We start from the raw sequence: 17,447 nt of genomic DNA, 5'->3' as shown, positions 1-17,447 counted from the left end.
ACATTAAAGTTAAGATCTTCTAAAACTTATATCATATTGAATACCTATGTCATGCTTCTACAAAATTGAACAGAGTTAAATAAGAAGATAACACATCTTATTTTCTATTTTCGCTGGTGAAATCATTTCTTTACGCACATGAAAGAATAAAAATAGCAGGGGTAAAAATGGAAAACTCCATATGAAAGAAATTTGAAAATATGCAGATCAAATGAGAAGGAGAATAAAATCTAATTTCAAATATAGTCACAAACGATCCAAATCCGCAATAACATAATTTACCATTAGCGACCTTCCCTATCAATGTTTCATAAATGATTTGAAAACCATAATCAACTGAAAAACGAAGAAAAACATATATAAAACTAATTGATAAACTCCCTTAAATTTTGTCCCAATTATTTATGTTACCATTTCCAAATCCAATATGCAACACAACTTTGAACAATCATCATGTAAATAATCTGCTATTGCACTGGCGAACTTAAAATCCCGTCCTCACTGTTGAGTTTGGTGAGCCCATAGCTGCTGGTACATCAACATAGTAGGAATGGGTTGATAGTACTATTGTAGATCTCAAGCGCTTGGCTAAAAGGATTATTCTCATTGTCACCTAAGGACTCAGATGAAGGCCCTTGAGTGGTTGCATTGGTTGGAGTCCCAACAGCAACAAATTGGGGCAATGATGCTGAAGAAGGGTCATATTTCAGGTTATTCAGGCTAGCCGTTTTGCCATCCAAAGTAAAGCTACCCACTATGACTTGTAAATGATTCTTAAAATTTTAAAATTCTTAAAAAAAATTAAAATTAAGGGTTAAATATGTTTTTGTTCCCTATAAAATTGGAAACTTCTAAGTTTAGTCCTTACTTAATTTTAATAGGTTTTTTAGTCCCTACTGCAACAAAGTTTGTTTAATTATCCTTAAACTCTTTGTTTGGATGGGGGAATGTTTTGAGGGAATGTAATGTTATGAGAGAATTCAAATACTTTGAGGTGAATTCCATTGTTTGGATGGAGGAATGTAATGTAATGTTGAGGAAATGTAATGTTATGAGGGAATTCAAATACTTTGAGGTAAATTGCCTAGAATTTTAAATTCTTTAAAATTTACAAATTACCTCATCCAAACACATTCTTAAATTTTTGAACGATTTTTTTAAGACAAGTTTAGAACACTATGAAAGGTTCGTTTACTAAAATTTAGAATTTTTTAACATGAAACCAATTAAATATAAATTTTTCAAAACGGCAAAAGTTAAAAATAAAAGTAACAAAATCTGGACGCTAAAATCAAATTCTACGACAATTTTTTGTAGAGGAGCTTTTAGTAGTGTTCTTAACACGTCTGCAAAAAATTATTCAAAAACTCAAGAGTTTGAGGATAAATTAAACAAATTTGAATTGAGTAGGGACTAATATTGAGTGCAGAAAAAATAATTAGGGACTAAAAGAACTATTAAAAATAAGTAAGGACTAAACTTAAAAGGTTCCGATTTTATAGGGACCAAAAACATATTTAACCCTAAAATTAATGCAATAATGTTTTACTAATCCTTCTTGCAGAAAATACTATCAACACACAAGACCTTACATTCACATTGCGCATTTAAAAATCAACATAAATTATCTATCATTTGAGAGCAATACCTTTACTAATGATGCCGCAATAAGCTTATCAGCAACTACACCTACCAAAAGGCGTGAATCAGGGTTTACTAGAGACACCTTGAAGTAGCTCATTCTTTTATTATCATTGTTGTTGTCAGATACTTCTAAATTTCCTGATAAGGATGCAATTTCAAATTGACCATATAACAAAAAAATACTCCCTCCGTCCCGGTATAATTGACCTACTTTGGTTTTTCACACAAATTAAGAAAAGTGTATAAATGAAGGGAAAAGTGGAATATATTGTATTGGGAATGATAAAAGTAGTATTATTTAGTGTTATATTGTATTGGGAATGATGAAAGTTGTATTGAAAATTGAAATGGGTCAGTTATTTTGGGACACTTTTTTTTAGAAAATAGGTCAGTTATTCCGGGACGGAGGGAGTACATCATTAGAAGAGCATTAAACTAAATTGTGTTTATTTCTATAAATCAACTATCAGATTTAACATATTGATATTTTTGCACCGTAAATTATGAAAAATTAAGCACAAACAATTAAAGACTTCGTAGAAAAAATACTATCAATGTGATTTTTTACTCACAATATAACCATAGGAAGGAAAACTAGTAAAAATAAGGCAAACACACAAAAATGTAAGTTGTAACGCCCTCTTTGATTTTTAATTATTTTTATTAAGTTAGAGTCTATTTATGTGATTTATTTTAAATATGCAATGTGTTGGTATTATATTAAGTGGCTTTATTCTATTATTTATTAGAATATGAGAATTATTAGAGTAAGTAGATTTGGAGGTTAGAATAGAAAGAAGAAAGAATTATTGAGCCTAAACAGATTTAGGAAGACTATTTAGTATTATAAATAGGGAAGCTTAGGTTAGAAAGAGTTTTTTTGTACGTTAAACCGCTTTTTGGAAAGAGGAGAACAAGAAGAGAGAAGAACCAAGAGAAGAGGCTGCATCGATTTGTTAAGGTAAGGGTGAGACTAGCATTCAATTTTATTACGTGTATGATTCTAATGATTAGATTTAACAAGTTGTAGGAAGAGTTTGTGAGGATTGAAGAATTAGGGTTTTAAGTGAAGAATGGAGGATTAATCGGTGAAAAATGATTAGATGATGAGAAACCATAGAATTGATGTAGAAAAACGTTTGCAGATCATAGGGTAACCATAGTACATCGGTTCAGTCAATTTAGGGTCGATTATGAACCTCAGAAGGGCTTCGAATGGTAGAAATCGCACTTTTGAAAAGCTGTTTTTTTGACCTGGTACTGGCAAAAACGTGGCACGTTTTGGCAACCATGGCACGATTTTGAAATGTCGAAAGTTGGGTTTTTCTGGTCGTAAAAACGTGGCATGTTTTCCAAATTTGTGACACATTTTCTGCAAACTTTTTCCTCGATTGTTCACTATTTTTCACCCATTTTTGTTTTGAATTAGCTTTCGGTGTAAACATGAAAGTTGTAGATAATTGAGTTAGCTTTCTAATGGTATTGGTTTGACTTGAAGATGATTTGTAGATTTTGAGTTATGATGAAAATAGTCCAAGTAGGTCTTCAGAAAATTTTAAGAAAACTTAGCATAACTAATCCCAAGTTAGTCCAAAAACTTATGGTTGGTTTCCAAACTTCAAACTTAGGTATTAGGGATTTAGTTGAGGTGTTTTATGAGTATTTGGCATATGTCTTATTTAATCAAACTTGATTTGCTTTTGAAGAATGTTTTGGACTTAGTTATGAATATGAATGTATATGTTGATAGTTATGTTATTCTTTCAATGATCTTGGTTTGATGTGAAAATGATCTGTGAAATTGTCAGAAGATGCTTGAATGTTGTTACTAATGATATATAATCGTATATGCATTATGTGAATTATAAGTGATGTTTTGAGACGATGATTATATTTGATAGTGTTGTATTCTGAGATTATTAATTGCTGCCGTGTTGCTGTTTACTATTGATTAAAGTTGCATGTGTCGGTCTAGATGTGAGATGTTGATCCAAAATATTGGAGTCATATAAGACGTTCATGTTGTCTAAGTTGTAAGATGTTGAGTCCATGCATACTCATTTAAAGACGAGGGCTCATGCCCTAGGAGCTTTTGCTCAATAGAGACGAGGGCTCAAGCCCTGGAGCATTTGCTCAATAGCGACGACGGCTCAAGCCCTGGAGCCTTGTGCTCAAAAGTGACGAGGGCTCAAGCCCTGGGAGCCTATTTATGCTCAGAAGCGACGAGGGCTTATGCCCTAGAATGGTACCACATGCATTTGCATAGTCAAGATGATTTAAGACGAAGAGTTGCATAGTCGAGTCAAGATGATTTAAGATGAAGAGTTGCATAGTCGAGTCAAGTCATTAAGTTATGATGTTTTGACGAAGTATCTAATTAAAGAATTGCTATGATGATCTGTGATGATACCTATGTTTATTAATGATGATATGTGATGATGTTATGATTATTAATTGATGATATGTGATGGTGAATATGGTTATTATTAAGATGATACATGATGATGTTTATGACTAATGTAGGAAGATTAATGATACTAGTTAATGAAGTTTAAGTTGTTAGATATCATAGTTGAATGATATGCTTAATATTATTGTTTGTGAATCTCACCCCTTCTGCTTGAAAATGTTGCTCTTCGTATGAGTAACTTGCAGGTAATCAAGATTAGGCGTGGTCGTGAGTGGACTACTCACAAGTGTGTCTTTAGGTGCTCTGATACGTAACGGGATGAGAGTTTTGACATTATTTTCTATTCCTTACGTATTGTTTTATGAGAATTATAATGAAGTTGTTGGATTGAACTAGTTATTATGTTTTAAACTATTTATGAGACTTTTATGATGAGGCCTTGGTGCCAAGGACTACTTTTAGAAGTTGTTAAATTCCGCTGCGAGATATTAAGTAATTTATTGGTTGAATTTAGAAGGATAAATATTTATTTAATCCATTTATGATTTTTATGAAATGTGACATTCCGTTTACGATGAATTACTCTGATTTTATTAAGAAATTTTTAAAGTTGGTGGAAAACGGGGTGTTACACAAGTGACACACTTCAACAACTAATAATAGTGGTTATTCTGAAAGTATATATGCTTAAATATTGTTATGTTCGGTGAATATCATAACGTAAACAATACAAACATAATAGAAATATCGAGAACAAAATATATTTGACTACTCCATTCCATGTTGTCAATGGGTTTGGATTTTCTACAATCATAATTCAACACATTCACACAATTACTAAATTGGTGGTTGTTCGATCAAGATCGGATGATGTAGATTTTACACTATGTGTTTGAGAGTTAAATAGAAAAAATTAAAATCTACTTGCTTTACACATCATCCGATCTCGATCCAATGATAACGGATGTGACGATTACTTGAATGCATGCAATCCAAATAATTTTTTCATGTTCTAGTGTTGTTCATATTGTTGTTATAGCATGGTGAGTTTTGTGTCATTCGCCATAGGCCACAATGCCTATTATATCCACCATGTTTCATCTGTAAACCGTTTTAGTGGCATATTTTGGTGGCCAAAATCCAACAGATATAACAATGTCACATATCAAATGCTACTTTTTAGAATATATTTGCACATCAAATAAACACAAATTACATTAAATTTCATATAAATTATAATTAACATAATACAAACAAACTTTTCATAATCAGATGGTACATATTATTGAATGGATTCTTATAATAAAGGATGTAAAAAGTACTACCTTGTAATTAACAATGCTCCCTGAATGACGAAGGGCGACAATGCCAACTAAACCATGAGCTGACAAAATGCATATCTCGGTATTAGGTCCTGCTACTGCTTGGCTAAAGGCTGTATCCTTTGCAATTATGTCCTACAAACAAGAAAAAAAATATTGGTAAAAACCAATCTTGGAAAAAATTTAATCACCACCAAATCTATCAACGAACACTTCAAAAATTTCTACAAACCTCCGACAGAATCTTTTTAACATCATCAAAATCTACATTAACACTGCAATTTATAAAGTAACCGGTTTTTTTTTTTAAAAAAAAAAAAGTGAAAGACAGTGCAATATATAATATGTTAATGTTGGAATTATATGTTCGATTGCATACCTCTCCTTGATTCACAAAGATCACATGTGGAGAGAAACCTGATTCAGTAACTCCTGATAAATTAACAGTCGCAGTGAAAATAATTAACAATATGTTATTTCGAATTGCAAAGTAAAATAAAAAAAAATAAGAAAACAAATTTAACAACCAAGTGTTTCAACCAAATGCTTCTTCTTAAAAGAGCCACGAGGCCTTCCCCTTCCCCTTCCCCTTCCACTAGTACTCTTCTTGTTAGTGGAAGAAGGAGAGGTAGCAGTTGGAGCCTTTGTTGGGCCTGAGTCAGATCCCAAACTCGAAGCAATGTTGCCAACAGGAAAGTGCTTCCTAGGCCGACCCCTTTTTCTTTTGATTGATCCAGTGTCAGAGGAAGCACTCATTCTTGTATTCAAGAATGAAGGAACGTTATTGTTGACAAGAGGCTCAAAATTAGGGGAAAGGTTAGCGTTCATGTTGATTGAAGAGAGTTGAACAATGTTTGGTTCCATGATGGTGGTTTGGGTGGTGTTTGTGAATGGATCTGACCCTACCAAAATGACATTTTCATGTTGATCGTGGTGAGAGCGAGGAGAGTATGGTGTTTCATGCGGATCCATGGAAATGTAGTGTAGCGAAAAAAATAAGGTGATTGAAAAAAGAGTATGAATCAATGTGTATATATAGTCAAAGTAACTGAAAATGGTGACAACGATAATGATGATGTTTAATGATGACGAAGAAAGAAAAATGTGAACCTAAAAATTTTATAACCGAAGAAGAGAGGGAACAATGAAGGTATTGAATTATTTAATTTAATTTATTTGGGGTTTTTTATTTTTGATTTTATTTTTTATTGTTTATTTTTCTTGTGGGCCCCTACCAATTATATTTTATTCATGAACTTAAGTTTTTAATAATATTATTTTGTTATAAAACTAAAGAAATAGGAACAAGAATAAAGTAGAGAGAAATAGAGAAAGAGAAAGAAAGAGAAGAGAGATGATTCTATTATTCTCTTGTGGTGTACAATTATGTTACATATGAGCTCTATTTATAGAGAAATACAATGACTTGGGGAGCAAGCACAATATGGCCCAATAAGCTAATAGTATAACCCAATAACCCAATTGTTATATGGACATCCACTTATAATATTCATAACACTCCCCCTTGGATGTCCATCAAGGATATGCCTCATTAAAACCTTACTGGAGAAAAACCCGGTGGGAAAAAAATTCTAGTGAAGGAAAAAGAGTACAACATCCTTTTGTGTGATAATCTGCCTCGTTAAAAACCTTACCAGGAAAACCCAGTGGGATAAAACCTTGGTTAAGGGAAAAAGAGTGCAGAACACATTTATGTCTCCCCCTCATAAAGACAATCGTATATGAGACAAAGAAAGTCAATTAGTCTTCTTTTCTAATTACTCAAAAGCTTTACTTGCCGGTGACTTTGAAGAAAATCTGATCTATCTCCATACCCTTCTCCAAATGAGCAGTGCTTTTATCTTCATATTGAGTTGTTGAAAGAACATTCTTCAATTCCTTGATCATGTTGTTTCTCTTAGGTACAAAATGTATGCTTGACTTTGTTCCGATATCTGTATTTACTAATATTGACAAAATACCACAATACATATAATTAACAAAATACATTGAAATGAACATATGATGTCATAATTTCATATATTCATCACCATCATGTGAGTCATACTATATTACAACACATTTTCATATAAATTGAGCCTTTCATGTGATGCTAAACTTAAGCAAGCAAGAAAAAGTTCTTGAATTTACTTCAGGTAAATATGTCTCATAAACTTAAATGATATACATATATCATCTCACTTCCGGTGAACATATCAAACTCTATACATATGTATTTTATCAATATAATTCTCTTTCGCGCGAAAAATTGTAAATATATCTAATTAACTTCACAACTTCAAGTGTGCGGACTACAAGTCCATAAAGTTTAGCTTTTACAAAGCGAGTTTGATTTTACAGGAATTGTCTCTTTCCTTCTGCAGATATTTTCTTTTTATAGACTTTAATTCATGATCCTCATTATCACTTATCACATAGCGCTATATTATATGCAAAAACATCGTCAACGTTGACTTATATTTTGGTTCCACCTCATTCCATTCATGACATAATTTATCGAGATCTCTTTCTTTTCCAAAAATTTCAGGTACCTGGTCAGTTCTTCTGGAAATAAAATATCAATTATGTCATATGACTCTTTTAGAGTTTACACATCCTCATTTGGGTTATCTTTCCTTTTAGCTCCTTTTCTTGTTTGAGGATTTTATATGCGGAACTGATCTACCATGCTTCATGCACGGTTGGGACTCATTTGCAATAATCCAACAGGCACATCTATTTCGTTTGGAGCATTAGCAACTGCTATTTTATTTGTTTAACTTTGCAAACGAGTTATATTTTGAGGAACAAGATGAGACAATAATATTTCCTTTCAAATAATTCATTTGAACTTCAGGTTCACATTTTCAGCTGCTTATTCTCTCCCCCAAATATTGGGAAAACTAATCAATCTATTGATAATCAACCTTCTGGGCTGTAAACAAGTTGGCTCAATACAATTTATAATAGATGAAGATTCATATCAAATAGATTTTCCCAATATTCTATCAAATTCAATCTAAGTGCATTATATTGGAGCAATTGTGATAGACACAACACATCCAAAAATTTGCTTAGATGAAAATATTAAGTTCTTAACCAAAATATAAATTATAAAATAAGGGGAGGACTTACATATGGTAACTTGTTGGCTTGATGCGAATCAATATTTCAACATACATGATTGGTTATTCCCAAAGTAGAGTTTTGAAGGTATGGTCTCATAAGTATCACTCATACAATTCACTTTAGACGTCTAAAGAACGGATCTTCAAGTCCATTTCATGAGCATATGCTACAAGCTGTTTAATATCAATTTCAATTGATAATTGATACTTATAAAATGCTTTATGAATAACTCATACAACAAAACAAACTCTTGGTCAACTTGGTTGAGAAAACAATTATACAAACTTCTGGTTGTGATTGACAACAAACATACATGTGATCATTTCGTTGATGCATCAATTAAAGTCATAAAATATCGAAGTGATCCACACGATCGATGTATTGATTTACAATATCACTTTATATAAGCTCTATCGAATTGTCAACTTTCTTTGGGAATCAATAATGCATAAATATTTTTGGTTTGAAGAATCTTCTGGTTCTTTAATAAATGCGCATAGAAATTATTTACTATTTTCGCATCATAATAGATTCGGGATAACCCATCCGGTCTTGCCAACTATAACTTTAATATGTAAACTTCTGGTTTACAATAATTTGCTTCGATTGCACTAATATATTAAAGGGTTAATTATGTTTTTCGTCCCTACAAAATTGCAACCTTGTAAGTTTAGTCCTTACTTAATTTTAATAGCATTTTTAATCCCTACAAAAAAAAAAATTTGCTTATAATTTTAGTCCCTGCTAAAATAAATTTTGTTTAATTATCCTTAAACTCTTAAATTTTTTAACGATTCATTTTATACAAGTTTAGAACACTATGAACGGTTCATTTACTAAAATCTATAATTTTTTAACATGAAATAAATTAAATATGAATTTTTTAAAACGACAAAAGTTTAAGATATAAGTAACAAAAATATGAACGTAGAAATCAAATTTTTGCGATATTTTTTTCGGAGGACCTTTTAATAACGTTCTTAACACGCCTGTAAAAAATTGTTGAAAAACTTAAGAGTTTAAGCATAAATTAAACAAATTTGGATTGAGTAAGGACTAATATTGAGTGCAGAATTTTTTTGTAGGGATTAAAAATGCTATTAAAATTAAGTAAGGACTAAACTTACAAGGTCGCCATTTTGTAAGGACCAAAAACATAATTAACCCTATATTAAAGAAAGAAGAAATAAGAAACAATCTTGCAAAATTCTAAAAAGGAAACAAAACATAATATAAAATTTTAAAATATTACCTCATCAATTCCTAAAATAAATATTACCTTATCAAAAACATTCTTTGACAAATAATAAAAAAAATGTTTGACATACTAACCGAATTTTGTGACATTGACGTAAGGCTTCCGTCCGTCCTTAATTGAGATTGAAAAGGGAGGGATCATCCACTTATAGAGGAGTATGAGTGATATGGTATTCTCTACTAAATCAATTATCATAACCACAACTAGGCATGGCAATGGGGCGGGGTGGGGAAGGGTTTTACCTTCCCCATCCCCGATTCACATATACTTACCTGTTACCCTACCCATACCCAACGAGGATAAAAAATTGAATCTCATCCCCGTCCCCGACGGGTTCGGGTATCTCATCCCTATCCCCGTAATGATTCATTTTTTAATAAACAAAAAGTTATTTTTTCCAACCCCAATGACAATATTGTAAAGAATTATGTTCCCTTTGTGAGCAGCGTTGACTACTTGAGAGAGAACCCAGAAAAGTGTTGTCTGACAATGACATCTTCTGTTTGGATTGGAGTGAAATGATCTAGGGTTGTGTTTGTATTTATATAAAAACGGTTAAAAAAGTAATTTTTATATTCGGGCTGAGTATGGGTATGGATTCGGGGTGGGTACATATAACCCCATTACCCGTCCCATACCCGTGTTTTAAAATCGGAGAAAACCCAAACCCAGTCAAAACGGGGAAAACCCGCCAAATCGGGGTGGGTATGAGAGGGCACCCACTGATACGGGTATTGTTGCCATGCCTAACCACAACATTGGTTATATAAAATAAATAGTATGATTTTTCAATTTTTTTGCTACTTCAAGAGCATATTTGACTAGTTTCTTCTTTAAATTAATACGAAGGTCAAATAGATTTTATGTTTCTATCATGGTCTAAATGTGTAGTTCTTCAAGAACTCAACATCAAATCTTCATAATTTTTCTAGGCAAATACGAATATCAATTGATCTTATAAATTGTTATCATGTTTTAAACGTGTGGTTCTTCAGGAACTCCATATCAAATCTTCATAAGCAATGATCAATAAATATCACACCTTATGCAATGCTGCCATAAGTAAAAATGGTGAGAATTTTACTTAGAGCAATACTACAAGAATGCTCGAGTATGATTATATAGCAAATGTTTAAAAGCATTGATCAATTCAAATTTATTCTTCAAGAATTCCTTTAATACTAAATATTTAGTTCGTCAAGAACTATGTCACATATGTTCTTTATAAACAATGAGTGAGAAAAAAAAACTATATAGACTATAGTTTATCATTCAATAATAGTTTATTATACATGGTTTTCATATGAAGTAAACGATGACACAAGTATCTCAACAGAATCAAAACATTCCATATAATAATACAATCAATTCTCTCAGTAATCCTTTAAGGATTAATGCTTTTGAATTCTTCAGGAGTTCTTAGAGTATAATATCGAGTTCTTCAGGAACTACGTTTTTGAATTCGTCAGAAATTTATTTAATACTTGTTGTCAAAAATGTATTTATTACTTAGAGCATTGTTTTAAATTTTATTATTTTATGTTTGACTTTCGCAACCCCGTTTTTTTTTACGTTTTTGTAATTATATATTTTAGAAATAAAACACAATAGCTCATATAATTTAAAATATTTTTTTGACTAGGTGTAGATAAATAATTTAATATACGTATTTGAATATTGCAAACAACGTTCTCTCTGTGACACTTTTTTTTTTAATATTTACTATTTTATTGGATAGAATGAGAGAAATTTTACCCTATACCCCGACACATGTTCTTTCACCCCTACAAATATTTCAAAATTCCAGTTTTACCCCTTTTCACTCTCATCTTCAATATTTCCCAATTCAGTTTTATTTCACCCCTACATGATATTAGCGTGTTTCGGATTTTTTTCCTTCACCAGAAACGTTTCCAAAAATTTTCCGAAGCATTCATCTTTGTTTTATAGAAAGGGTAAATTTGACATTTTGCATCAAATGTTGGGGTCAAGGTATAAATTTAGGGGTGTGGGGTAAAATTTCCTAGAATGAGGGTGACTCGCGCCATTTTGGATATAGGACCCATCATTTGGAAATTGGGCCAACATAAACCGGTGAGATCATATGTATTTCACTAAATAAAAAGAAAATTGCTCTTTTCACCATCATTTTTGCTCCAAAATACCAGAAAAATACGAAAAATACTCCCAACTGCAATTAATTGTCGCCAGGGGGTATTTTTCGAATTTTCCTCGTGCTTTGGAGAAAAATGACAATGAAAACAACATTTTTCAAATAAAAATACGAGTGTTGAAAAAAAAATATTAGAATGAATATATTTTTTAAGGAAAAAAAGGTAAATGTTGAAAAGAAAATATTAGAATGAGTCTTGTTGGTACTACTCTACGTATTTTATAAAAATAATTTCTCCTTCCATAAATTAATTGTAAGAAAATGTCTTTTTTAAGTGAATTATAAGCAAATGTTAACTTTGTAGTTTTTGCAATGAAATATAAATCCTTTATTCTTAAAGCTGGTGTATTAGGTTAAGCAACCACTAAACCTAGAAATTTCCCTCTAATTGTGCTGCATTAAATACTAGTGGTTTACCTAATATATTTCCCTCCCAAATACATGCCAATTTGAATTTTGAATTTTTTTTTGTTTGGAACATAAGTTATTAATTCAGATACAATAACCAATTTGTGTGGTAAAACGTGATACATTAGCCTTTTCAATGGGGTATCACAATAGGCACAATTAACTGCAGTTAGTTTTCCCTAGCATGCATTATTAGTAATTTTCTAGAATAGGATCTTTCCACCGTTTCTTCTTCCCAAGGTACCTCCAATCATTCAATTTCCACATTTTTGGTTTTTCCAACATACTAATTTAATTAAGGATACAAACCCGATTGAGAGCAATTTTCTCTCACATTAATCCTTTCAGTAGCTTTGTCTGCTGCAAGCTTTCTTTCAGATAAGAATGGCACTTCTCCAGTTCTTCCTTTCTTTTTCTCTTCAATGCATGTTGTATGCCTCACTTCACTTTCATCTTCGGAAGTTTGCATCTGTTATGAAAATGAATATTGGTTGCATAGATACGACATTGAAGAAACATAATGCTAAATACTAAATAGAGCGAAAACAAAATCACTATGTCTTCACGAATTTCTCTCTCCCCCAAAATCTAACGTGTCTTCTACAAAACAAAGGGCAAGACCATTCTCCTTCTACAACATCCCTCACTGCACCGGTGCTGAATCCATAGCTGCTGCTTCCATGGTTGTCCTTAACATCGACGTAATGGAAGAAACCACCGAAATAAATCTCTAGCTTCATGTTTCACTTTCTCAATTGGATAGCACTACAAGACTACAAATGGCAAAAATCTGACAAGTTTCATTTTCCAGGATGAGATCAAACAGCCCCTCAACCTCAAATTATCATTGTATTCATCGTAGTAGGTGTATTTCGCAAGCATGTCGATGATTTCGGAACTCGAATTTGAGTTGAAGAACTCGGTTTAAGCATCGTCGAATCGTTTCTGGTGTCGAATGGGTTCTTAAAATTGGTTAGGACTCTTTTCCACTCAAACTCAATGCAGAATGAAACTGAATTGTTATCGGATAAGAGCAAGTGAGTTTGAAAAGCTTCATTTTGTTCATCAAGGTTTTGCATATCACTCTGTAAACATTTGTTTGGGCCAGTTCTGAGCATTGAAACAAAGAAAACCACGTCATGCACTTTAGGTTAGGTTTGGTGAGGTAGCTTACAATAATATGAGAATAATTCGCAAATTTTTATTCAATCAACAATTTATAAAAAAAAAAATAATTCAATATATGTTTATAGCCTTGTGTGTTTGAATAATTTGTGGTTGTTTGATGGCCAAAGGAGGTAAGCAACGTTGCAGATGTTGAACAGATGAATTAGGCAACTATAAAACTTTTTCTCAATAGTTTAGCTTCATCATGTCGTCACTAATCACTATATTGTTGAAGGATGTTTTTGAATTTTGCTCAAGATAGGAAATTGGTTATATGTAGATAATGTGTTGCAAAAATAACGAAACCATGTAAAAAGATGCATAAGGATATTGACATTGGTAGGATACTATATTTCTTAGTGCCATGTTGCCTCATATTTTATTTTACCGGGGAAGCAAATTTAGATGGACATCAGCTATAAGGCCTAATAGCACAACTAATTTGTGAAGTTTAAATGTCAATCATTGCCAACTACCAGCTCTAATTAGTGGTTTGTGCAGGTTATTTAATCAAGGCATATTCTTCATGTATTTATATAGGAAAGAACGCAAGTAGCAGTGAAACAAATGTTTGCTCTGTTGTAATTATTTTGCATTTGATTTGATGTTCGGATCCTTTTAGACGAAGAGAGTTGTAGATGTTATGATCTATCATTAAAACATGTTTTAGTTTGAACTTAATGATTGATCTACGACGTTTCAGGTATTTTGTATTTGTCTGTGTACAAAATAAACTACTGTTTTCATGCAAATAACTTTTACGATTTTGCTTTCAAAATAATGAAAATTTTGGATGGCTTACTTTTAAATTTTGTCAATATATATTACACTTCAATTATAATTTGTCCCGTGCACGGGTAGCATCGCCCATTCCCATTCATTTTTTTTTTTTTTGTTGAAGGAATTTGGATATGTATTAATGCTACCTTCAACATAGTATTGTTACAATCATCAAACTATTCGATTTCCCATAATAGCACTCCTGTTAGATTATTGGATATCTTCCCACAATGTGGTTAAGTGCAATTTTTATGGAAAATTCAAACTCAACATTTGTACTCATTAGCGGTATATTATAGTGATATATAAGTATACATATAGCTATTGTGTTAGTAGGGCTGGTTAACTAAATTAATTATATGATGTTTTTGGTGACAAGAGGAATTTGAAAGTTAGGATTGTGTTGCTCATGTTTGGTGTATACCAGACAAGTATCATCCTCTGAAGACACTTTCCATGAATCTATTCTTAGTTGACGAAAATGTATGTATAATATTTGTTCATTAATTAACGGGTCGTGCTCCGGTCTGATTCACCTTTTCGGTCGAACCGTCTGATCCAATAAATTGCTGACACATGGTTTTGTGTGGGCAAAGAAATGTGTTTCGACCCTTTTACAAAACCACTCTTAATTAGCTGTGTTTCGTTTGACCATAATGCTCCTGTCCCCTTTCATCGTCTTCTCCTATATTCTTCTTCCTTTCTCTCTCTCAGCTCATAAGACCCGTGCGGCGCAATTTTTATGTATTTGGTTTAGGTTCTTGACTAGATACATACATTATTCAATGTATCTAAAAAATCAACATTCTCTTGTAAATGGACAGGAGGGAGTAAATGTTAACTTTTGCAATTTTAATAAACTAATTGTTGGGTAGCTCAACTAAATTACGAACAATAGATTTTGTCAAATTTTTTGTTTTGGTAATTTTTTGTTTTCATGATAACCTTTGTTTTTGACATCTTCTTTATATTCATCTAATTTCTTTACTGCTATTTTAATGTTATGCCGTGACAGGACAAAGGTAAGTTGTACCATTTATTTTGGATTGGGATTGATGCTTTACAACGGTTGTACATAGCATTTGCACATTTGGTCATCGAAGGTTCTCCAGTATTTTCAAAATTTGGTTAAATGTATTGATCTGAAAAAAACAAATTGGTTAAATGTATCATTTTTTTTTTCGAGGCTGAAAATACTTGCGTATTCAATTTTTTTTTCTTTTGTTTTTTATACATTTGTCCTTTATTTTGTCAAAACAACACGGTCTTTAATTTGTAAAAAGAGAACTGTGCTCTAATCAAATCGTTTTAACTTACTCTTCTATTTATTAAAATAATAACGTGAAAAAACTTCATGTATATTTCGTTAGTACTAGTAATTATGGATTTATGGAAATGACTAATCTAAAATTTTAGTCAAGGGACATCTGAAATAATTTTGGCTGAAAATACAAATACAATAACTCAAAATATAATTATCTACCTTAATAATTTTTTTGTCATCACATAGTCTACGCACAGCGGAGATGAGGATGTTGCGTTGGATGAGTGGTAAGACTAGACATGATAGGATTAGGAATGACACCATTAGAGAGAGAGTGGGGGTAGCACCTATAGTTGAAAAGTTGGTAGAAAATAGGCTTAGATGGTTTGGACATGTAGAGAGAAGACCCGTAGATGCCGTTGTAAGAAGAGTAGATCAAATGGAGGAGGGCCGGGTTAAAAGAGGTAGAGGAAGACCTAAGAAAACCATTAGAGAAACCATTAGAAAAGATTTAGAGGTCAATGAGCTGGATCCAAATATGATTTTTGATAGAACACTATGACGTCATTTGATCCATGTAGCCGACCCCACTTAGTGGGATAAGGCTTGGTTGTTGTTGTTGTACATAGTCTACGCACCAATTAACAGAAAAAATATCAGTTGATCACATAACAAATTGACCTTTACAATGTATTTTCTTTGATATTTGATAACAATACATCTTTTATTTATTCTGAATTCAATGTACAATTTATTGTATGTAAAGCTTGTTACGTGAACATAACATACTCCCTCCGGTCACTATTATAAGCAAAACTTCACTTTTTAGATATATTGAATAATTAATGTATCTAGTCTATAACAAAGACTAGATACATTGATCATTGAATGTACCTAGAAAATAGAGTTTTGTTTATAATAGTGACCGGAGGGAGTAGCTCACAAGTCACAATCACACTTGTTTGCAATGAACCAATTCAATTTAGCCTCTCAAGACAGTAAAATCACAAGATTCAACGATTGTTTACAAAAATATTACAACCAACCGACAAGATTTTCATATTGATAACATACCTGACACTCAAATTATTATAATGTTTGTGCAATGCTAAATTTTTTATGGGAAATGATAACTTGTGCCCTCATAGCATTAATGATTCAAATATAGAAAAAATTTATTGGAATATGTGCATTGCATTTAATATTTAACTTTTTAATCATTTAAATGCACAAAATTTTAAAGAAAGTTTTTTCTTTTAGGTTTCTTAACACGTGCCCTAAGGGCACACGTTAACACTACCCAATTTTTATAGATTATACCAACCTGGATCCAAATGGAGGAGAAAGGTGATGAAAGATAGGTGAAAAAAAATCCGTAAAAAATAATGTTAAAAAAAAAAAGAACTAATGTTAAGAGTGTGTAATAAAATTATTGGTCAATGAATCGGAAATTGAAGTGTTAAACTTTTTTAAAAAATACTCCCTCTGGTCCTATATATAAGAAAATTTTCAAAAAAATTGTTGGTCCTATTTATAAGAAAATATCACAATTTTTAAGGTGTAGTTATTGCTTAAAAGACTTTTCTACCCCTTATTTAATGTTTGTCTTTTTAATATTAGTGGGTGTATTTAATGCTTCACAATTTTTTATGAGGGTATATTTGTAAAAATATTCAAAAAGTTACACTAACTAATGAGAGTATTGGTTTTGATGTTTTTTGGTTTTTCTTCTTATATTAAGGACCGGAGGGAGTGATTTTTTAATTGAGAAACGATAAATAATGCCTTAAAAATACTCATTAGCCGGACCAATATTTCAATAGAAAGAGAAAAAAAAGAAGACATATTTATTTTTTTTTTGATGAAAGGGAGGGGCGAAGCCCGGAAAAAGA

The 17,447-nt window shown here is 31.8% G+C and overlaps 1 protein-coding gene across 1 annotated transcript; it reads right to left on the bottom strand.

The window, feature by feature from the left end:
* Window positions 1-536: 536 nt before the first annotated feature.
* Window positions 537-6,348, bottom strand: LOC146919591 (AT-hook motif nuclear-localized protein 10-like). The gene is made up of 5 exons (XM_085711050.1): window positions 5,904-6,348; window positions 5,756-5,808; window positions 5,380-5,511; window positions 1,649-1,810; window positions 537-773 (listed from the first exon to the last, which is right to left on the bottom strand). Exons 1-5 carry the CDS (start codon window positions 6,346-6,348, stop codon window positions 537-539), a joined length of 1,029 nt encoding a protein of 342 aa, XP_085567176.1.
* Window positions 6,349-17,447: the final 11,099 nt, after the last annotated feature.

This window comes from Medicago sativa, chromosome 5 (genome assembly GCF_051527215.1).
Source record: "Medicago sativa cultivar Bolivia chromosome 5, Bolivia_mono, whole genome shotgun sequence".
NCBI classification, from domain to species: Eukaryota; Viridiplantae; Streptophyta; class Magnoliopsida; order Fabales; family Fabaceae; genus Medicago; species Medicago sativa.
Note: the sequence above shows the minus strand (reverse complement) of the source record. Positions and strands in the feature narration are given on the sequence as shown.

Coding starts and splice junctions, on each gene's coding strand:
- LOC146919591 (XM_085711050.1), bottom strand. CDS start 6,348: ATGGATCCGCATGAAACACCATACTCTCCTCGCTCTCACCACGATCAA. Junction 5,809..5,903: donor GCATTTGGTTGAAACACTTG/GTTGTTAAATTT, acceptor TTAATTTATCAG/GAGTTACTGAATCAGGTTTC. Junction 5,512..5,755: donor TCTTTGTGAATCAAGGAGAG/GTATGCAATCGA, acceptor TCTTGTTTGTAG/GACATAATTGCAAAGGATAC.